The sequence below is a fragment of the Haliotis asinina genome, chromosome 8 (genome assembly GCF_037392515.1).
Source record: "Haliotis asinina isolate JCU_RB_2024 chromosome 8, JCU_Hal_asi_v2, whole genome shotgun sequence".
NCBI classification, from domain to species: domain Eukaryota; kingdom Metazoa; phylum Mollusca; class Gastropoda; order Lepetellida; family Haliotidae; genus Haliotis; species Haliotis asinina.
In genome coordinates, this window is record NC_090287.1 from 66,010,508 (window position 1) to 66,033,693 (window position 23,186).

The 23,186-nt window shown below is 41.4% G+C and overlaps 3 protein-coding genes across 3 annotated transcripts; 1 reads left to right on the forward strand and 2 right to left on the reverse strand.

The window, feature by feature from the left end:
- Positions 1 to 234: 234 nt before the first annotated feature.
- Positions 235 to 5,349, forward strand: LOC137293554 (uridine diphosphate glucose pyrophosphatase NUDT22-like). The gene is made up of 3 exons (XM_067824180.1): positions 235 to 812; positions 4,796 to 5,001; positions 5,135 to 5,349. Exons 1-3 carry the CDS (start codon positions 336 to 338, stop codon positions 5,334 to 5,336), a joined length of 885 nt encoding a protein of 294 aa, XP_067680281.1. The 5' UTR covers positions 235 to 335; the 3' UTR covers positions 5,337 to 5,349.
- Positions 5,350 to 6,380: 1,031 nt separating this feature from the next.
- LOC137293553 (uncharacterized) lies at positions 6,381 to 10,454 on the reverse strand. The gene is made up of 2 exons (XM_067824178.1): positions 8,829 to 10,454; positions 6,381 to 7,185 (listed from the first exon to the last, which is right to left on the reverse strand). The coding sequence occupies exon 1, from the start codon at positions 10,193 to 10,195 to the stop codon at positions 8,867 to 8,869; it is 1,329 nt and encodes a 442-aa protein (XP_067680279.1). The 5' UTR covers positions 10,196 to 10,454; the 3' UTR covers positions 6,381 to 7,185; positions 8,829 to 8,866.
- A 3,737-nt stretch (positions 10,455 to 14,191) lies between these two features.
- On the reverse strand, positions 14,192 to 16,652 carry LOC137295356 (photoreceptor outer segment membrane glycoprotein 2-like). The gene is made up of 4 exons (XM_067826669.1): positions 16,090 to 16,652; positions 15,543 to 15,771; positions 14,990 to 15,158; positions 14,192 to 14,478 (listed from the first exon to the last, which is right to left on the reverse strand). The coding sequence occupies exons 1-4, from the start codon at positions 16,650 to 16,652 to the stop codon at positions 14,192 to 14,194; spliced, it is 1,248 nt and encodes a 415-aa protein (XP_067682770.1).
- Between the last annotated feature and the right edge of the window lie 6,534 nt (positions 16,653 to 23,186).

Sequence of the window (23,186 nt, forward strand, 5' to 3'; positions counted from 1 at the left end):
GGCATATGGTATATATTTCCTTGCAGCTACCGTTTGGTATGTTCTTGTATTACTAATATAAGTGGCGTTTCTGATGCTACAGAGCAAATACAAAAACAGTATAACAATATCACTACGTTCTTGTAAGTTAAGTATGGGGAAAACCAACTGAATATGTCTGCCCAGCCAGTTAAATTTGTCAAAAACGGAGAATAGTTTTGTGTAGCATGTATTGACTGGACCACTGTCTACAGCGCATGCGTGTAAGTAACTTCCCACGTTTACAAGTTTGAAAAGTCGGAGCGGACATGTGTACGATGTAAACTTTAGTCAGAACTTCATCCAGTATTACTAATATGGCATCTTTAGATCCTGACATTGACATCATGTATGTGTGTCGCCCAAATTTAGTACTACGTCCTCAAATGCGCGTGATAATGTCGGAAACATACAATCGAAAAAGACTGCCCGAAGAAATGGAACACAATGTTGAAACTGTTTGGATTGATCGTCTAGCCAAAAATCCTAAGTTATACAATGGCACCAAGTTCAGGATAGATTCAGTATCACTCGAGGGCGATACGCTAACCGTACATCTCGGTGTAACATGTTATAAAGAATATATAGGGAGCAACTGGTCTCCTAACGTAGAGCTGTATCGAACTCTAGGTCGCGAATGTTGTGAAAACCCTCAGGTTTATCTGTCAGATCCTCTTGGTGTCGGGTCGTTTGTGTTGACTAGTGATAATCATGTGATTCTGCTGAGGAGAAGTGTACACTGTGGCGAGGCTCCTGGTATGTGGGACATCCCCGGTGGACATGCAGAGCCTGAGGTATACACTGCTTTTATTAACCAAACTTGCCATTTAGATTCAAACATGTCGATAGCAAAAGCTGTTTTATTTTAAAATAGGACTCGGTAGAAGAATCATTGCCAGTTAGGAGAGTGTTCATGTATGTGAGAGAGAACATGGGTGTGTAAAAAGATATTACACATACTTGAGGGGGATCACAGAATGTTTGAGGATGTGGAGAGAAACATCGAAATGTGTCAGGAACCTTCATCACAAGATTTTAGTGAACAGAAGCAGTATTTGCTTGGCTTTAATCAGATTTTAGGTAAGAGAACACTTGAAATTTTTTCCATTTATTAGTATTATTTTGGGGGTTTAGGATTAGGTGTAGGGTTTAGGTTCAGGGTGTAGGTTCTGGCTTTTTATGAAAAACATAGACCTATATTCTTAATAATAATAATGCATATATATGGTGAATGAAGAAGTAAGAATATTCTTCGAAACGTTGTTACTCTTCACAATAAAGACGTTGCCATCCATAAAAAAACCTTGTCTCTAACTGCTGTTGTTATGGGAGGAAGTCTCTCCAGACTTTCTTGGACAGTGGTATACTAATGCCAAGTCTCTGAAAATCCTGTAGATGGAAATGGAAAATGAAAATCCTTTTGATGGACACAAATAACTGTTTAAATTGAAAAGTGCCCCAGTTTCCTCACAGGATCAGATCCTGAGGACTTGATTCATTTCATGCATTTGCAATGCAGAAAGCAACCGGTAGATGGCCAAAAAAAACTGAAGTTCGGGGACTGTTGACTGTTTTTCTGCACTAGTTGCCCCTGACTTCAGTATCTCAGACTTTGTGGCCTGCTCAGTCCATCGGGGAAGTGGGGTAGCCTTCTGGTTAAAACTTTTACTTGTAACCTGGTAACACCCAAGTTCAAGTCAGCACAGGTAAGAGTTCCCCCATAAGGGCTTATTTATTATCCTACTTGTTATCCCCTGCAACATTTTTTTTTATGATGGGGGGTGGTGGGGGTGTATTAAAATGCACTCTGTGCGTCCATTTGTTTATCCGTGCACATTTGTCTTTAATCATGCATAACTTTCAAACCGTACAATGTTTCTTCACCGAACCTGGCACATAGACCTAGTGGTGTACTGGTGCCTTTCAGTAGTTTTGGATTTCTGAATAAAACAATTTTTTTGCATTTCCATGGTAACAAGAAGTTTGACTTCAACTGAAATTGGTGGTGGTGCAGTTTTCTGGAGCAGAAGTCTAAAACCATTCAATATTTCTTCACAAAGATAGATTGGCACAGAGATAGATCTGGTGGTGTGCAGGTGCCTTTTGGTAGTTTTGGATTTCTGAATTAAAAAGTTTTGGCGTATCCGTGGCAACAAGTTTGACTTTGACTGAAATTAGTGGTAGTGCTAGCAGAGGTCTAAACGATTTCCTGTTTCTTCAGCAAACTTGGTAAATAGCCTGGTCTGGTGATGTACAGGTGCCTTTTGGTAGTTTTGGATTTCTGAATAAAATATTTTGGCATTTCCATGGCAGCATGTTTGACTTCATCTGAAATTTCTGGTTGTGCTGTTATCAGGAGCAGAACTTTTAAAACCTGTCATTACTCTCCTTCCAATTTTCTATATGCTCACCATAACATTTGGCATAATCATAACTTGTAGACATATTCATAAAAATATTTTGCCGTTGAGGGAGGATGTTGATGAATTAGTCTTCTTGTTAGGATTATTTTGAGGTTTTAGGGTCATAGGGCTAGGGTTTGGATGTAGTTAGGGTTAGGGTGATGGTTAGTAATAAGGATTTTTGATAAATAAACATTTGTTCTTTATTATAGAATGATATAATGGGCACACAGGTAAAATGTGTGTAGCCAGTGTCTGGTGTCCCCACATCATTATGTTGCAGGAATATTGCTAAAGGTGACAAAATTAAATTCATTCATCCACTCAATCCACCGATCGAACAATGATACACCAGTTCTTATTTTCATTTTAATCACTAGCTGTAGGCACTTTCTGAAGATAAAATAGTTCGGATTGTATACAACCATGGTAACATGCACAAGAAATTCCATTTTTTTAATACAAGGAACACAATGTATTGGAGTATATATTTACTTCTTGATGTGGTGAATGGAAAACTAGGAAGCAGGTAGCTATATAAGTATGTTTAAAACCATAGTTACCTAAGGAACATTGTTCGGCACTTAACAAGGGAACTAGTAGTTAACAGTTCTATGGGTGATGTTGGATATCTGGATTTACATTCAATCCAGTTGACAGCTGTGTTCCCTTGTGAGGACTAGTGTCATCCTGATCTTGGAGTATTTTCAATGTTTGTAAGATTTCTTTTATTTTTGTATTGATATGATTGTATGTATTTATTTTATAATTTTAGAAACTAAAACCTACCCATTAAGATTGTCTATGCATTGCTGGAGATGTTTGTGTGAGGACTATTTACAGGAGAGATTTAAAACAGGAAACAACAGATTGGGAAGACATGGCCAAATACAATGTACATAACTGAGTCCAAATTTTGAGGACTTTACATGGAACCCAGTAGTGGGTTTACAGAGAAGTGAGGTCTTGCTTAAATTATATAATATCTCATTAAGTGATTGGAACATTTAATGAGTTTAGTATGAACCGAAAGCATATTTCCTTTTTATAACAAAAACATGTCTAAACTCATTGACATAATCTTTATCCCAGTTATGCAAAACTGGCTGTACCCACTAAGTCTAGTTTAGAAAACTTCCATGTTAATAAGTGTGTTAACCTTAATCCCAACTCCATTTTGTGATTAATTCACATCTGACTTAAGTGAGTAAAGTCTAATGTTAAGAGGTTTATCTGATATGTGAATGAAAGATGTGAAATACATGATGCATGATTATGCGTGGTTTATTGAATTAATAGTGTATAAGTTATCCACAATAAGTACAAATGCTCCCAATCTGGCATGACTTGGACAGAAATATAAGGTACGAAAGAGCCATTTGAATGATTACAATTCTCAGTGGATACTAACATCTAGCATCGGGTGAAACTATTTTGCGACTAATCATTAATGTTTCTGGATCTCTTCTTGAATATTTCACTTTTTCATCTCTAGAAGCAGATCTAGAAGCCTCAGTGCTGCTTGACTCACTAGAAAGTTCACTTCTGTTTGTGAGATTTCATAAGGATAGGTATCATTTCAGAGTGAAATGTTTGAGTTAGTGATGTTCAGTGAGGCTGTTGTGAGGTAGAACCTGTCTACATCCAGCAGACACATAGCAGAACCTGTCTGTATCCAGCATACACATTGCAGAACCTGTCTACATCCAGCATACACATAGAAGAACATGTCTTCATCCAGCACACAGAGAGTAGAACCTGTCTACATCCACCAAGCACATAGCAGAACATGTCTACATCCAGCAGACACAGAGTAGAACCTGTTTACATCTAGCAGACACATAGGAGAACATGTCTTCATCCAGCACGCAGAGAGTAGAACCTGTCTACATCCAGCAGACACATAGTAGAACATGTCTACATCCCGCAGACACACAGAACATTTCTACATCCAGTAGACACATAGTAGAACATGTCTACATCCAGCATACATATAGCAGAACCTGTCTACATCCAGCATACACATGGCAGAACCTGTCTACATCAAGTAGATACATAGTAGAACCTGTCTACATCCAGCAGACACATAGCAGAACCTGTCTACATCCAGCAAACACATAGTAGAACCTGTCCACATCCACCATACACATAGTAGAACCTGTCTACATCCAGCAGACATATAACTGAACCTGTCTACATCTTTGAGATACACACATATAGTAGAACTGTAGCAGACACATGGTAGAACCATCAACACACTTGGTAGATGTCTCCTACATCCAGCACACATGGTAGAACCTGTCCTTATTAAGTGCAAAAATTTGAGTCCAGGGAGTTTTGAAACACACTGAACACATTTTACTGTTGTCCACCAGGAGTTGGTTGGGAAGAAGTCCTTTGAGGAAATTGATGTGTCATCCATGGATTCTCAAGCTGTGACTGATGAAATCTTTGACTCTATACTGCGTGAGATTCGGGATGAGGTCAATCTTCCCCAGTCTTCATTGTCTGATCCTGAACTCCTTGGTATTGCCCGGAACACCACTAGTGCCGGCAGACCCAGCATGGAGTTTCTTGTGAGGTATGAAAATATATTGGTATATGTGGTAATACATACTGGTTCAGTCACAACTGAGTAACTGTTGTAAACCGAACTGAAGTAGAATGTAAAGGATGAAGAGTAACAGCAGGTTCATTAAGAGGTGTGTCTGTAGGTGCAGTCTGAAGTCTGAGGAGGTGGTGTCTCGGTACCTGCAGGGCAACCAGGCCGAGGCAGATGAGTCAACCAGCATCAAGATGCTCCCGCTAGAAGATGCTGTTAACTTGGAAACAAAGAATCCTGAATTATGGGGGCAAATGGCCCCCTCTGGAAAAGGGTGTTTTATTCTGTACAGGTTATCAAACAGTAGTAAATAATACCATCATGACACTGCTAATTCTGTTGACATTTCTGACACTGCCAACACTCCTGTCTCTGGTAACTGCTAACACTACTAACAGAAGAATGCTCCTTCAACATGTTTTTCCTTCCACATGTTACAACCATGACCAAGACTGAATCATGAGGTGTGACTGAGGATTTAAATATTAAACGAGACTTACCTGTAAGGTGAAGTTTGATATTAATTCCACCGACCCATGAAGTACTGAGGGATTACGTGAGATGTGCGCATGCGCTGAAACATCAGTCTTTAGCGTAGAAATATGGTTCCTGGCTAGCAAGGGTGGGAGTGGAGGGCACGTAATCCCTCAGTACTTCATGGGTCGGTGGAATTAATATCAAACTTCACCTTACAGGTAAGTCTCGTTTAATATTTAAATTCCACCTCCCCATTCCGTACTATCGGAATCCCGTGAGATTTTAGAGTAGGAGGCATATTTCCAGAAAAGTGTTTTCCCCTCAACCACATGTTAAAGAACACACACAATACTCGTTCTCTTTCAATATGTATTCCAAAAGTACAATGAAACATTATTTGCGAAAATTTTATGTCACTATGCCTAAAACCTCTACACATTAACTAGGTCGGCGAAACAGGATCAAGCTCTTCCAGAGCAAATGTATTGCTAAGAACTACTCAAATTTTCAGGTGATAGAATAGCATCACTGAAAACACTGTCATTTTCTACTGGTTTGTTGTAGAAACGTCCAAACACACAGTCCTTGCTCCAGCCTGCTGTATTCAGTATTGTTTTTAAAGGTACTTTAAGGTTACAGGCCTTGTTAGTGGAGGCTGCCCTTATGCTATGAGGCTTAAATATTTTCATATTGATGCCAGCATTCTTTAGCATAGTCTTCACCCATCTAGTAATGGTGTCCTTGGAGACCCTTCTGTGTGGTTTCTGTGTGGCTATGAATAAAGCTGTCTCTTCTCCTCTCAGATCCTTGGTGTGTTCACAGTATTGGGTTAGCAAAGACACTACACACAGTGCTTTGTCTGGGTATCTCTGAAAAGTTAGTTCTTTTTGTTGGTATCCTGGTCGTGTCTGTTTTAACAGGTCACCAAATCTGATCTTGACTTGTCCGTTAGAAATATCTACATTCCTGTTGTCAATCAAATGGAGAGACTGAATTCTCTGTCCTGACAGCAGTAGTATCAAAGTTGCTAACTTCATTGATAGCAACAGCAAGGATTCATCTTCATTAACACCTTTTAGATATTTTATCACTGTGCTTGCGTCCCATGTCACATTATAACGAGGCAAGGAGGGCCTCAAATTAAAGACACCTTTCATAAATCTTGTGACTGTAGGGTGCTGTCCAAAGTGTGGATGGGTCAGTTCTGGCGTCTTCACAATAGCAGACAGGGCTGATCTGGCGGTGTTAATTGCCGAGTAACTGAGACCTAACTTAAACAGCTGAGCTAGGAAGTCTAAACCTTGCCTCAAAGTGGGTGAAAAGGGATTGATACTCCATTTTGTTGCAAAACAACCTCCACTTTGAGAGATATGTCCCATATTGTTTGTGCGTGGTTTCTCTCCATGAGTGCAGTATGATGTCCTCAACTGCTGTTGAAAATCCCTCCGTTTGAATAGATCCCCTGATAATTTTACAGCTGCCAGTCGCAATTTCTGGTGAAGCGGGTGTAAAGCTTGTGGTCGGTTTTTCAGTGTCAGTAGGTTTGGTGATCTTGGCAGCAGCCTTGGACAATCTACTAACAATTGCAGCAGCTTGGTGAACCATGGCTGGGTTGTCCATATGGGAACCACCATTAACACGTCGGCCGCTTCTCTGTGTATCTTCTGCAAGACTGGTCCGATCACACTAAAAGGACAGAAAATATAGTCATAAGAATTTCCCCAAAAAACAGAAAAGGCATCCACTGCTTCTGCACAAGGATCAGGGTGCCGGGACACATATCTATCCAATTGTGTGTTCAGCCGTGAGGCGAACAAGTCTCTAGATGGGGTACCATAGATGGATGTTAAGGTTTGGAAAACGCTGCAATCTAATTGCCATTCCTTATCATCACACATATTCCTAGAGTGCCAGTCTGCTTCTGTGTTTTGTGTCCCTGGCAAGTAAGCTGCTGAGATCCAAATGTCTCGTTCGATGCACCACTGCCAAATTTTCCTTGTTATGCTATTGCATCCTATTTTTGTACCACCCATGTGATTAATGTAGGCAACTGCAGTGGTATTGTCTATCATTATTCTTATGTGAAGGTGACTGCCATCTGCGCAGAGTGATTTTAGCACTAACCAGGCTGCATACAGCTCTAAGGAGTTTATATGCATTTCACTTTCCTCACTAGACCAGAGTCCCTGTGCACTAACTCCATTCATAACTCCGCCCCAACCTGTCTTAGAGGCATCTGAGGTTACCAGTACATCTGGCTGACGTTGGTCAAGAAACTGTGGCCTTTTCCCCACATTGTCAATCCACCATTTTAAATCATGGATACAAGTATGATCAAGCAAAACTTTCCCATCATAGTTCCCTTTTTCCCTCTTGAGAGCCTTGTTCTTAACTATTTCCAAATGTTTATAGTACAAGGGTGCAAACATCATCCCATGTCCACTAGCATTTAGTTGTCCGATTGCTGCAGCAAGAGTCCTGATTGAGGTAGTTTTAGTCATGTTGGACTTCAGTAGGTCACGACACACTTTTTGAATTTTCTTTACTCTTTCTTGTGTTAAATTTACAGTCATGGTTTCACTGTCAATTACAAACCCCAGGTATGTAATGGATTTTGTAGGCCTTAGCACCGATTTTTCAGGGTGAACTGTAAATCCTAATGTGTCTAAAGTGTTCACTGTACATTTCACATTCTCCATGCAAAACTCTTCCGTCTCCCCTACCAACAGGGAGTCATCAATGTAGGCAGTGTTATCAAATCCCTGTTTCCTTAGGCTTGAAAAGACAGGTTTCATAACTTTAGTGAAAAGTCTTGGAGCAGATGCTAATCCATTTGGTAAACAAGTGAATTCATATAGCTCATTGTTCCAGTAAAACCTTAGAAATTTTCTATCTTGAGCATGTATCGGAACAGAGTAATATGCATCTTTCAAATCTACTGATGCAAAGTAACAGTCTCTTTGTACCAGATAGATCGCTGTTTTGAAAGTGTCCATTTTGAAATGTGATGAGTCAACCTCTTTGTTTAAGCTTTTTAAGTTCAGAATTATTCTTAGTGAACTGTCTTTTTTCTCCCTGCAGAAAATGTTAGATATATATTCCCCTGGAACATGGGTACATTTTTCAATCACACTAATGCGATGTATCCTAAAGGGTGTAGGTATGACGGGCTGGTATATTTGATGCTTAAACTCTATTCGCGCTCCCTGAATGCATTTTAGTGTCCACGTGTCTGACGTGATCACCCTCCAATTGTCATGACACAAGCCAACTTTCCCTGCCATAAAATTTTGGGGTGTATTGCCAATACCGTCAAGTAGCCAGCTCACCTGAGCGGTTTCCACATCACCCTGGTTACAGGACTGTTCTACTGTTTCCGCTGGTCCCCTTTTTTCCATGGTGACCCTGTCGGTCGCTTGCCTAAAAAAGGTCCTTGGTTGTGCCGGCCTGTAGGTCCATATGTGCCTGAGTGAGAGGACTGACCTTTACCTTTAGTAAAACCACCTTTCTTATGTCCTCTATAAGGTGAGTCATAAGGCCTGAATCTGTTTCCATGGTGGGCTCCGCCATGTCCACGTGGAGAGGGTGATGGAGCAGTAAAACTCCTATTTTGCTTCTCAGAGCTATGTAATTTGTTACTCAGTTCTTTGCACTCTGTTATGTCCTTTGTGTTCTTTGGGAGGTCATCTCCAAACAAGTTTGTAGTTGCCACTGTATCCACTGAGCACAACCGTTTATAAGGCCCACGAAGGTCTGGCTTAAAATTCTCTCGCCTTGTGTTGTTGATATCACTATGTAGGCCCACCAACATTCTAACAGCATCCTTGGTTTTCCCCAGGAGTTCTTTAGGGTTAATGTCCTTCTTGTGAACAACTGCCGACATAAGGGAGTCCATCATTTGAATAACCGGAGTAGTGGCCTTGTCCAGCAGATTTTGAATCCGTTGCAGGTTAATGTCTTTGGACCTGGTCATAGCTCTCGCCTCATGCCAAATCACGGCATTAACGCGGGGTGACATCAAGTATTCCAGGTTTTTAGGGCGTTTGTAAGCTTCCATAATGGCTTTGAGTTTTTCCAAGTTCGGGGTTTTAGTGAGCCCATCATTGATAGACCTAGCTAAGTCGCTGTTAATCACAGGCCCTGTTTTATCTTCTTCCCCGAAAAACTCCGTCATGTCTTTCATGAGACTATTAAAATCGTCGGTCTCATCATCGGTCTGCGTCTCCTCCCCTTGATCAAGGCACCTGTGTATCAACATGTCCATTTCATCCTCGTCGGACGTTTCACCCTCCTCCATTTCCTGGGCGCCGCCATGTTTGTTTTTGTTTTGACCGCCACTCGCCGATTCTCGGTCTTGTTCGGCCTTCTCCGCGCTGTTGCTAATTTTAGCCAACGCTGTGCTGATCTGAGCCATGGTGTGTGACTGGGCCTGCTGGCTTGCAAGTAGCGAGCGCAAAATGGCATCAAGGGGGGACTGTTTCTCCCCCGCGGGGTCAAGTTCTCTATGAGATGCGGCTTTCCTCTTGACCCCCTCAGTTTCACTCCGGAAACCTTGCATAGAGTTTGACTTTCCTCCCGTGGACGTACTCTCCAAAGGAATGGTGGTAACCTCCGTGAGGTTTTCCACAAATTCAAAGAAATTGTCAGAATCGGGTGCACGCTGGCCCTTGGCCCCTTGCCCCTCTGGCTGCGCCATTTTGGCAGACCACGACCCGTGGCCGTATCGGTCTCTGAGACAAAACCTGAGTGTTCTAGCCACACACTCACAAGACGGTCAGTCCAAAATTCCCAACTGTTCCTGACACAACCAGAAAGTGTCTGGCGATTTCTGATCGATGATTTATCCTGTCTATTAACTATGTAAATAAAAGTTCTTGGAACTTATATGGAGGCTGTCGACTGATGAAGCAACTCACACGAACTGATGTTTCAGCGCATGCGCACATCTCACGGGATTCCGATAGTACGGAATGGGGAGGTGGAATTAGCATTATAGAAGAAATAGCTGTAGTGGTGAACTGCTGAGTAATGTACAGAGTGGATCCTGTATGAAATACTTACTATGGTCATGTCTCCATGTTTTAGGTCGCAGCCATATAGCTGGAATATTGCTATTGCGATAACTCACTAGATTTTAGGGTTCTGTAGATTTTAATAATGTGGATTGGACTAAGGTAATGTGGGTTTTATGCTCTATCATGGATTAATGTAATGTGGACCTCATCCTCCATTATGGATTGATGTAATGTGAATCTCATCCTCTGTCATGGATTGATGTAATGTGAATCTCATCCTCTGTCATGGATTGATGTAATGTGAATCTCATCCTCTGTCATGGATTGATGTAATGTATGTCACATCCGAATCATGGATTAATGTAATGTGGGCCTCATCCTCTATTATGGATTGATGTAATGTGAATCTCATCCTTTGTCATGGATTAATGTAATGTATGTCACATCCGAATCATGGATTAATGTAATGTGGGCCTCATCCTCTATTATGGATTGATGTAATGTGAATCTCATCCTTTGTCATGGATTAATGTAATGTATGTCACATCCAAATCATGGATTAATGTAATGTGGACCTCATCCTCTATTATGGATTGATGTAATGTGAATCTCATCCTCTGTCATGGATTGATGTAATGTGAATCTCATCCTCTGTCATGGATTGATGTAATGTGAATCTCATCCTTTGTCATGGATTAATGTAATGTATGTCACATCCAAATCATGGATTAATGTAATGTGGACCTCATCCTCTATTATGGATTGATGTAATGTGAATCTCATCCTCTGTCATGGATTGATGTAATGTGAATCTCATCCTTTGTCATGGATTAATGTAATGTATGTCACATCCGAATCATGGATTAATGTAATGTGGGCCTCATCCTCTATTATGGATTGATGTAATGTGAATCTCATCCTTTGTCATGGATTAATGTAATGTATGTCACATCCGAATCATGGATTAATGTAATGTGGACCTCATCCTCTATTATGGATTGATGTAATGTGAATCTCATCCTCTGTCATGGATTGATGTAATGTGAATCTCATCCTCTGTCATGGATTGTTGTAATGTATGTCACATCCGAATCATGGATTAATGTAATGTGGGCCTCATCCTATATCAAGGATTAATACAATGTGAATCTCGTCTTATGTCATGGATTAATGCAATGTGAATCTCGCCCTATATCATGGATTAATGCAATGTAGGTTTCATCATTTATCATGAATTAATGCAGTATGACTATGAGTCTCATCCAGTATCATGGATTAATGCAATGACGGTCTCATCCTATATCAAGGATTAATACAATCAGGGTATCATCCTATTATCGTGAACTAACAGGATTGGGTGGTCAGGCTCGTTGACTTGGTTTGACAGGTCATTGTATCCCACAGAATGATTGTCATTTTATTGATCCCTGTATCATTTTCAGATGTAAAGCTGATTATGTAAGGGAAACAGACCCTGATTTGAATGCCATATTTGTTACAGACTACAACGATTTTAGCTACTTGAAGATTTGTTGGGGCCAGTTTTTAGTGTTTATTGTAACTTACAATGATCTTAGCCTATAATCGTCTGTTGCAAGTGGATGGCAATCCTAGTGAAGCTTAAAGTCACAATTTTTATGAGTTACAATAATTGTAGCGCTAAGATGTTAGTGCAAGTGGGCCATTGAGAGATGGGGAACATGGTGAGACAATGACTTTATTACATAGATGACTTTATTACATCAATGGTTGACGTGGGTAGATGCATACACTAATCTAGTTCGTGTGACATACAAGCGTGAGAATTTCACTTCACGCCTAGTGACCGAGCCAACTCAAATGCTAAACTGGGGTAACACGTCTTGTGACGGTTGACGGTTGACATCCGAGATGTTGTTCATACTTTGTTATTCTGCGAGGAGAAATATTTGCTTCTTTTGAAGCCTGTACTTTTGTTATTAAACTTTTAAGGGGTTTCCATGTGTTTTGTCTTTCTTATTTAGTAAAACAGATAGGAACTACATTCAATAGCACATATTCAGGAATGTCAAAAGAAGTGCAAAGGTTAGGCCTCAACAATAGTCTTCACAACATCTTTATGAGGTTTGAAAGCAGAAGAATAACAAAAAAAACACACGCTATTATGTCAAATTTTCGCAAGTAAGACGTAGGTAATAAATAGAATACGGTCTCATACCACACTTGAGACCAGGCGTAGTATTCTCTATGTTTGAAATAGATCAAGTGGGAGATGTACCATCAAAAGCGGATCCTGGGGGGTGGGGTGTGCCCATCCCCTTCCACTCCCACGTTTTGTCCAGCATGTTTATTAAAGGAAATGCACCCCTTTAACAATAGGGTGCAGACCTCCCCTCATCTCAAAAAGCTGTATCTGCCCCTGACCATGTCAGCCGTGCTAACTCGCTTTCTTTACTACAAAATCGCTTTCCACCAGGAAAGTGGATAGCAAACGATCACAGGTGAAAAACCTGCTGTGTCACATTTGCCAGATTGTTACCAGACCAGAGATGCAGTCATGACAATGGTGATATCTGCATTCCAAGCATGCACTGTTATGACAATGGTGACATGTATTTCAAGCATGCATTGTTGTGAGAATGGTGATATCTGCATTCCATGCGTGCATTGTTGTGTCATGGTGACATCTGCATACAAGCATGCAGAGTTGTGGCAATGATGACATTTGTATATTGTAAATTGTTGGTGGCTGTACCCTCAAAGGGGGTTGAAGTATTGTAAAATTATTGTCCTCCTGAGAGGGTACGTAAGTCCACAAACATGCAAAGTAAATTCTAAATTTCCACGTTTTTAATGGTAGTATAAGTGTATTTTTATTGTATGGCTAGATTTCCGAAATTGCTGACGGCTGAGGGGATGATGTAAATCCAGCTAGGGTCCATGCAGGTAGCAAAAGTACTGTAAGTCCCCATGGTCCCTAGAATGGTGATCTACCTTCAGTTGTTGGCAATCTATAGCCCGGTTTTATATTGTATTGTCCTCTATAGATAAATTGTTTTAGGCATAGCTACTAGTTTTACATTCATTTCTGTGATGTTCTAGTTTTTTACTGTCCTTCGTCGACTGATTGTTATAATACTCATATATTCCATTTTAATGTTCCGTTCCCGTCACGATATGGCTGAAATATTGCCGATGTGACATTAAATTTTAACTCACTCACTCACTCACACATTTGTATTCCAAGCATGCGTTGTGACATTGGTGACATCTGTATTCCAAGCATGCATTATAGTGAGAAAGGTGTTGTCTGCATTCCAAGCATGCAGTTTTTGTGGCAGTGATAGGCATCTGTATTCCAAGTTTGTGACAATGGTGACATTGTACTTCAAGCATGCATTGTTGTGACAATAGTGATAACTGCATTCCATGTGTGCATTGTTGTGACAATGGGGACTTCTTATTACAAGCGTGCATTAAATGTGATACTAGTGACATCTGTATTCCAAGCATGTTGTGACAATAGTGAGATCTGTATTTCAAGCATGCATTTTTGTGACAATGTTAAGTATTCTGCATTCCAAGCATGCATTGTTGTAATACTGGTGACAAAGTCGGGCTATTTCCAACATGCATGATTAAGACAATGGTAACATGCTGCGTCTCCACTTTGAGGACTGCTGCTGGCGTATCCACACTTATCGCTTTCCTCGTGCTTTACCTCTAAAACCCCCTTTGGATTTTGGGCTCGGCTTCTTCGAACCTCTTTTGGCAGATTTGGGGCTGTCTTTTTTCTTATTTTTACATTTTCCATTATTCTTTTTATCTGATTTTTTCTGTTTCTCTTTTCCTTTGGAGTTTTTGTCTTCCTTTTTTCTCTCAGGCGAATCCTTTCCACCACCCTGACTGTCCTCTCCTCCTGCAGATCCTCCTAGTTTCCCCGCCCCTCCTCCACCATCTTCAGTGTCATAGTCCTCAGCCAGCTCTAGGGGCAGAAACGTGTGATCAGCATTAGGGAATCAGCATGAACATTTACGTCACAAACCCTATGCATGTCGTATCAAAGGCCATGGTGCCGAGTTACACAAGAGCTCATATATTCTTACTATTACAGTAAACCGGAGGATCCTGAAACGTTGAAGCCCATACACTACATATATCACAGGACTAGGACATCCAGTGAAGATGATGCACCTGAAAGTACTGACATGGTTGACGCATGTCATCGTATCCCATTTACATAGATCCATGCTCATGCTGTTTATCACCAGATTTTCTGGTTTAGAATCTATTATTTTCAGACCGCCGACACGTAGCTGGTATATTGCTGACGGTGATTGTTTTCAAGATCAGATCATCCAGATCACATTAACCTTCTCCCGCCTGAGAGTTGGTCAGTCAAATCAGGGATAATCTACAATACAACCCTGTTAGAGTCTCCCCGGTTAAATGAGTATCTCTGACTGACCAAATGGTGACATGTTGCCTGTGCTCACCTGCATCTCTGTCCCGTTTTCTGAGGTATCTGTTGGGATCCCCACCATCACAACACAGGATGGAACAGCCGTCGATACAGAAGGCGTCCCCCGGACCTGCATCATCTCCCTCCTCCCAGGCGCTTATGATGGAGGTCTGCAGGTGGCGGAACAGGATGATGACCAACAGCTGTCAAAATATACACAGGTGTTTCATCAAGATACATGTGTTTCGTCAACACACCACTAGAACATAAGGACGTCTTGCTCCGGGAAAACGTCAAAAGATCATTTGTTCCAGAAAATAGCAGGTTTTACTCCACAATACAAATATAGTTGTAAGCAGCAAATTAGTTTGCTTAGTTCTCCTTCAGTCACATATTGATGTATCTTGAATGTTCACTGTTTCTCTGTGGTCAGAGTTGTGGTGTTTAATGTGGGTTGATTATTTTCAAATAGTGACCACAATTATCTCTAACAAGACACGTGGTGGCGTGTATTCCGGTGCACAAAGCTCATTAACAAACACCACAGACCCTCAGACAGAACACTGGATGGTTGGTCCTACACTAACCTCAATACCAAATGTGACGAAAACAGTGTTGGCCGCTGGTGTCAGCACTGTGTCGGAGAAATAGTCCCCGAGGACGCTCGTGCATCCGTGTTTGTAGAGAGTGACGTCGCTATAGTGCTTGTGAAACTTGCTGTTGTTGACGTGGTTGTGTATGCAGGGTCGAGGTGACAAGACACTGCAGCAGCTGAAAGGCACGCTGTCGGTGATAAGCTCGCCGTCTCGCAGGTTCCTACAACCAAGTCGCCCACATCATCATACATCTAGAAACAAGTGATGAAAACATATACTTCAACGATTGATTCAACGACGTGCCTTAGTTAGTCTTACGCGCTGCGTAATGATGATGGTGTGTCATCAATACCGAAGTGGGCTATTTACACTAGTACTGTACAGTTCGTCGTGGGCAGTTAAACCATGAAAAGTTCCCGTCAACCAAGCACTGAGAGTAACTGAGCATCCATGCCGCGGAGATCTGCCAACAAACCTGTGAAATAATTCACATACACATTTGTAATTTGTAATAACCATGTTTATGCTACATTCTCACTTTATGACATCTTCGTGTTCGGTGTTGAGGTATTTGTTGCTGACCCAGCTGACGTGGAACCAGTCACTGTAAGTTTTGCTGCCGCAACACCGGAAGTTCAGCTGCAGTCTGTCCACCGCTGTCTTGATTCCTTGGTCGTTCTTGTACATCTTCAACGCAGTGTACAAACCTTGGTGGAGTGAGTCTTGGATGATACCCCTGTGAGCGAAGCACATGCACCCTGCAGCCATCACAATCAGGCTGAGAACGCAGAGAGTAACAAAGAAACAGACAAATACATTACGAAAGCGTTGACGGGTTTCCACTGAGGCGCAGTCGAAAGAAATCTTGGTGCCGAACGAATGAATAACGAACATTAAACAGCCAACAGAAATGAGAAAATACGGGAGCGTGCCCGAACCGTAATTCTCCAATAACAACATCTTGCTTTCAATCCGAACCTTCATGTAGATAGAGAAACAAATTAACGTCAGACCAAACAAAGCCAACAGAAGCTGTAAGACCCCGGTGAAGATGCTGAGACGCTCCCGTACCGTCTCGCTGAACTTGAACCTCAAACACATGGTAGCATCGAAATTCTTAATTCATGACCCAGGATCAACGTAATAGATACGCAATATGTCGGCCATTTATGACGTCGTCCTGACAACATGCGAACAATGACGTCACAATGTTATCAATGACACAACAATACGTATGACATCACATCACCCTAATCATTGAAGCGGTCTTTGTTGTGGGACTGAGTAAGTACCTACGTGTAACGTTGCGTTGTGAAAGGTTCTACATATCTAGTCTGTGTTTTACAAACTTAAGTAAAGGTAATCTTGGTCACCAAACCGTGTTTCTCAAAATAATCTTTCAATCTAAAGTTCAGCTTCAGCTAGTAATAATGATAGTTAATCACCAGATAGGGTTCCTAAAGTATCAAAAAGCCTGTATGCAGCATTTCGAAAATGTTTAACAATTATCAACGGTTCCTAACGGGATCGGGTGGTCATGCTTGCTGACTTTCTTGAGAAGTGTGAGTGTATGTGTATGTGTATGTGTATGTGTATGTGTATGTGTATGTGTATGTGTATGTGTATGTTTTCACTGGAGTTCCAATGGTAATATACTACCGACAACAATTAAGGAAACTGATGAAATGACAGTGAACGTGAAATTGCTCTGATTGTCAACTAAATCAAATTTGGGCGTGAAGTTGAATATCTGGTGTGTCCACCATGCTGGGCAACACATTCACGACACCTTGATGGCGTACTGTTGATTAACTCCTCCTGAAGAGCTGCACGAAGCTGGGCATGGCTGACGGGTGTGGGGTCCCTGGCGTACACTCTTCGTACGAGAATGTCCTATAGATGTTCAATTGGGGACAGGTCTGGGGACTAAGAGGGCCAGTTCTGTGTCTGGAGATAAGCTCGTCGGAGATAGGCTGTGAAAATTAGGGCCCGAGGAGGTCTGGAATTATCATCTTGGAATTCATAATTCCTGCCGATTATTCTAGCCAGTGGAGCCACAACATGACTCAAAAGTTTGTCAAAGTAATGCTGACCAGTCAAGGATCCACTAACGATGACCAGATGAGATCGGCTGTCATGTGGAACCTCACCCACACCATGGTGGCTGCCTAGTCCATGTCAGTCTTTGGCGCCTATGGTGAGCTGTATGGTTACAACCTTGAAAGGTCGCCTTGCTTTCAGACGGACTTGATAGAACCGGTCTTTAATGGTTGAGTGTGAAATTCGTATTGCGTATGGCCACTAATGTAATGAGACGATCCTGTCGTGGTGTCGTTGCTTTTGTGAACCTGTACTGAACGTGTACTAAGACCCAACCAAACGTCGGCCCATGTCCTTCAGCTACTATACATAACGTTACATACTATATCCACAGGCACAAGATACCGGTAATGTGTCGGCTGGTGGCTGGACATGTCTACATGCCTTGAGAGTGGGCACCGCCCCGGGAGATCAGGGCACGGTTATCTCCATGCTGGGTCTCCCTCGCCCGTGGGTCTCTCACAACACCTTTATCTACATAGAGACAGCGGAAGCAAGCGTGTTATTTCAACCCGTGTGATTTACTCTAGTCTATTGTTTGGATTCACTGGTACGCAACAGTTAATTTGCGGAGTTGTAACAACCTTGCTTTAGGACCCCAAGTACTTCTGTCTTCTCCCGTCCTTTCGGGCATGTCTGACGTTCTTCATCCTCCATGTTTCAGCAACGGCCGTCCCGGCAGCGCCCTTCCATGGGCACAGCCGCCACCTCGCTGAACGCACCAGGTAAATCAAAGTCCACGAAGAAAGCCAGAGTTACTATAGAAACACCAATACCAGATGAAACTGACAACACAGAAAGCAGAAACGTCGTGGTTTTGACACGCCCCCAAATGATCCTGGATGACCGACGTGATTCAGGGGCAGGCACATCACGTGTTTCACCAAACACCAGTAGGGACAAGCCAAGTCCACCCGGAAACAAGCCCAAATCTCTCGTGAGGAAATCTAGCGCCTCTCTCACACGGGTGGTCCGTCTGTAGAAAATTGATACCCAGCAAGTGGACACACACAGAACATGTAGCTCCTGTCTGACAATCAATGAATAATGGGTTAATGTTAAAGGAGATGTGACTGCACACAGACAGCTCATCAGTGTATGTTGTGCATTGGAATAGAAACAGTGTGATACCAGTTGTTTTAAGGCAGACTGGAGATTGATCCTGATAACAGTGTTGGTTCTTCTGTGTTTGATGTGATGGTGATAAATGGGTCTGCAGTTTTCTACTGTACGCATGAACACTCATTAACAAGACTGGTGAACACATCCAACTCATTAACAACACTGGTGAATACATCTGTGGAGTTTGTGGAGTTTCCTACATCCCCACTGATGTTTAGTCTCATATTTACAACCCAGTTCACCAAGAAACCTTTCTGAAACAATTTTGTGCTGTCAAGTTTGTAGCAGTGGTATGTAATGAATTGTAATTTTATTGCCTTAATTGTGTAATCGATTTGCTTGAACATTTGCTCACAATAATTGTGTTACTACTGATAGTACTACTTTAAACAACTACTCCAGAGCCTAGATTTTAGAAGCTCTCTTAGCGCTAAGACAGTCGTAAATCAATGTTAATGCATGGCACTAAGAGAGCTCAAAAAATATAGGCTCAGGACTAAGAGGGTCAGTGTATCGTCAACCGACCCACTGTCGGGCCTGTCATCACAACAGATTGAAGACAATCTGGATCAGGGTGTATTGTCAACTGACCCACCGCCAGGCCCGTCATATCACAACAGATTGTTGAGTCTTGATCAGGGTGCTAATAGTCTGATCAACTCACAGGGAATAGAGTGCTGCCACAGAGACTCCATATGGATGTATCCAAGGGTTAACTTATGTTACTGTATCTAATGCTACATATGTCATGAAAGCTTTCGAACGTAGTCGTTGGTGCTCAAGAACATTCTCCCACTTTTGATAAACTAAATCTGCTGATTCAGCGCCATGAACATGTCGAGCCTCATCATGGTGCTGATTTAACTCCAGTGGGTTGTTTGGTTTGGAGAAGAAATCATTGAATACAGATGATGAACCCCACAAACAATTCCCCACAAGGGCACAATGTGTGAATTTCATTTCTGATGTCCCCCACCATTACATTCCTGGAATATTGCTTAAAATGGCGTAAAACAGTCCTTGAGCCATTAACTATTCTTGTCCTGATAAATAACGGGCATAATTCTATGGATACACAACATCTATATTATTATTAAGAAGTAATATATTGTATCAAAGAGTGAGTGAGGGAGTTCATTTTTAAGCCACGCCCAGCAATATTCCACCTATATGCGGCAGCCTGTAATCAAACGAGTTTGAACAAGACAATCCAGTGATTAACAGCATGAGCATCGATCTGTGCAATTGGGAACTGATGACACTTATCAAGCCTGCCCACCTGATCTCATTAGTTGCCTTTTATCAGTCCGAGACGTAACGTGTACGCGAGACGGCCTATCGTCTCTTGTCCGCGAGACGGTGCGCTCCGCGGTACTAACTGAAGCGCTTCCCCCTAATTAATTCAATCACCGTGGAACCACCTCGATTGGGTGCGAACACGATGCAGGGTAATTAAAGCGTCCCGTAAAATCCCCAAGGGTGGTGGGGTACTTGACAGTCGTAAATGAACAGGTTTTTCGATCTCGGATGCCACGCTTTCGTCATTTGCACTGAACAGATTACAACCTGCAGAATACAAGTTGTTTGTCCGACAAAATATTTACAATCATCCTAGGTTGATGCATACTTGGCCTCTGTATTTTCGATTTTTTCGGCACGTGAAAACATCGGTAAAGCAGAATACCACGCCCAAGGTCGGCTGTTTACACATGCCAATTACACAAAAATCAACTCATCGCTCATGAAAAGGTGATTTATTTCATTTGAATGTATTACTGGTGGAAATGTCAACGTAATCTTCTTGCAGAAAGTTACAGAATATTTTGAAACTAATACGACCCCTACCGCATCTTGCATGAATCAAAACTTTGCCAATTTCGTCAAAAGTAATCCTGCGAAAACTATTAACTCATTTGCATATTTTTCGGAAGTGACGTACGTCCATTGTGTAACTCCACACAGCACACTGAAAAAAGGGACTCGCGGTGCCAGCCAAAGCTGACATCTCGTATTGATCAAAATTAGTGTTATACTAAAATACCTGCTTCGATATTTCATTACAGCTCATGGTGTTGACATGTGGATATCGTATCTTCCAGAGTACATATCAGTTTATGCCCGCATTAGCGTTTCTGAACCTCTTGAAAGAGAAATGATGTTTCTTTTAAGACCACCGTAAATAGATGTGCATTGTGTAAAATGACAGAAGTTGGGAAGAAAACAAACTAATTAGACGGTAACTTTTATAAGGTTTCTGGCGAGCGGCTCACTGATCTCGTGTTTGCTTATTGCAAGTTGAGGATGGTGTTCCTCTGTACGGTCCAGCTTGCGAATGATGACTTGTTGATCATGAAAATGCATATAAGTAAATTGAACCTAATTTATGCCTTCGGAAATTGACATGATTTGATAAAGGCATTTAAAAAAAGAAATCACACTTTGTGACATAATTTCGAAATGAAAAAAAGTACGAAAAAACAAATTTAAATAAGGAAACATAACGCCCCCTGCAGGTTTTAATATCTTTCGCCCCCTCTTTCGATCAAACTCCATATGACCTGGCGAATACATTACGCATTCGGTAAGATCATGTTAAGTCTACAAATCATCATTTTCTGAAGAATTGTGCATCATGTCGGCGATTTGCGTAACATCCCTCATCCTGGAAGACATCATTCCTCCATCCCCTTCAGTGTGCACAGTATATTCAGGTAAGAATGTGTTGTTTCACTTACCCTGTACACACACAGGCAACTTCAATTAGATCGAATACATACGTATTTGCATACATACCTTTTCTACAACAAAACTAACAACACACATTACCAGATCTACTTCAGGTAAAAACTGGGACTTTCTTGTTTACACATATTCTATGTATATGCTTGAAACAGAAAAGGTTTTCGTTCCTGGAAGACAGCATGGCCAGTGGAAGACAACCAGCCCCGTGTATAATCCTGCATGCTGCGTTGGACTGGGAACGGCCAAATGCCCGTTTCCGCCAGGAGTCAGCAGAATGAGGGAACACGCACATTCCTGAGAACATTGCATTATTTGTTATAAAAACGAAAATGTATGAAGCTTTCACTGAATGTTTTAGATGTATCACAGTATGTAGTACAGCTGTTTATGAAACACAGGTACATATTTCAAATAGATCAGTGCGGCGAATTGTGCTTGTCTTGGTTCATCTTTTTGGCCGAATGCAACACAATTAACTTTCATTTGGATTACGCAATTTATTGTATCACACACGTGACACTGGAGTGAAGACTGGGCCGAACGCGGCCAGGCATAGTTAATGACTGTAGTTGGGTATCACTGAATATACAGGTGGAGACAGGCAACAGGTGTGATGCAGTACAGCACGTTACTTCAGGGTGTGTACATCTAATGAGTTTGCAGACAGTTTACACGGCTATCTGGTGGACACGGGGGGCGATTGTGCAATTTCCTGTTTACGGTGCCTTTGTCGTTCGAGGTATATTTTATGATAGCTTGAAAACACATAATTAAATGCTAATTACATGTATTCCGTTTCCTGTTTGTGTTTGATAATCTGTGAAAGGCCATAGAAATGTTTATTTTGTGGTGACAAATATTCAAGTCGCATGGAGGTGGGCAAAATAGCGTTTTCTTACTTAATTCCGATTGAACTGATCACGTGATAACGATCTCTCACGTGATAATGAGATGACATATTTATGAGGAAGAAAGGAATAAAATTGTTCCAGATGATTACAAACTCAAAATATTGTCCATAGCATTACTGATCGACGACTTATAAACAGATTTTTATTGCTTAATGTTATAATGTTTTTCAAAGTGTTCTGTTTTGGTATGAAGGAGTTATTCTTGTACTGATTATCTTCGAAGAGTACTTGAAAGTGCTGTGCGTCGTTGTCAACACTATCATCGGCTTTCCTATCTTTTACTTTGGTACATGATTTAAACAGTATTCATAGATAAAAACAATACATTCAAAGCCAACACAGAAATATATATTCTATGTATATGCGTGAAATAGGAAGGGTTTCCTTCCTGGACGACAGCATGGACAGGGGAAGACAACCAGACCCAGGTACAGTCCAGCATGTTGGTTTGGACAGCCTTTTCAGCCATCATCTGCAGAATGAAGAAATATGTGTATACCAGGGAGTTTTGCATTATTTGTCATAATTACGTAACCTTTCACTGACTGTTTTATATGTATTTAGTATAACTATGGAAATAGTTATATATTCTCGGACACAGGTGCATGGTCAAAATTCTTCAGTACGGCGAATTGTATTTGTCCCCTGACAGAATGAAACACAAATAAATTTCACACAGATTATGCAATATCACACACGACACTGTTTTCCAGCAATGATTAAGCCGGAATGAAGAGGATGCAGTCAGGCATAGTTTATG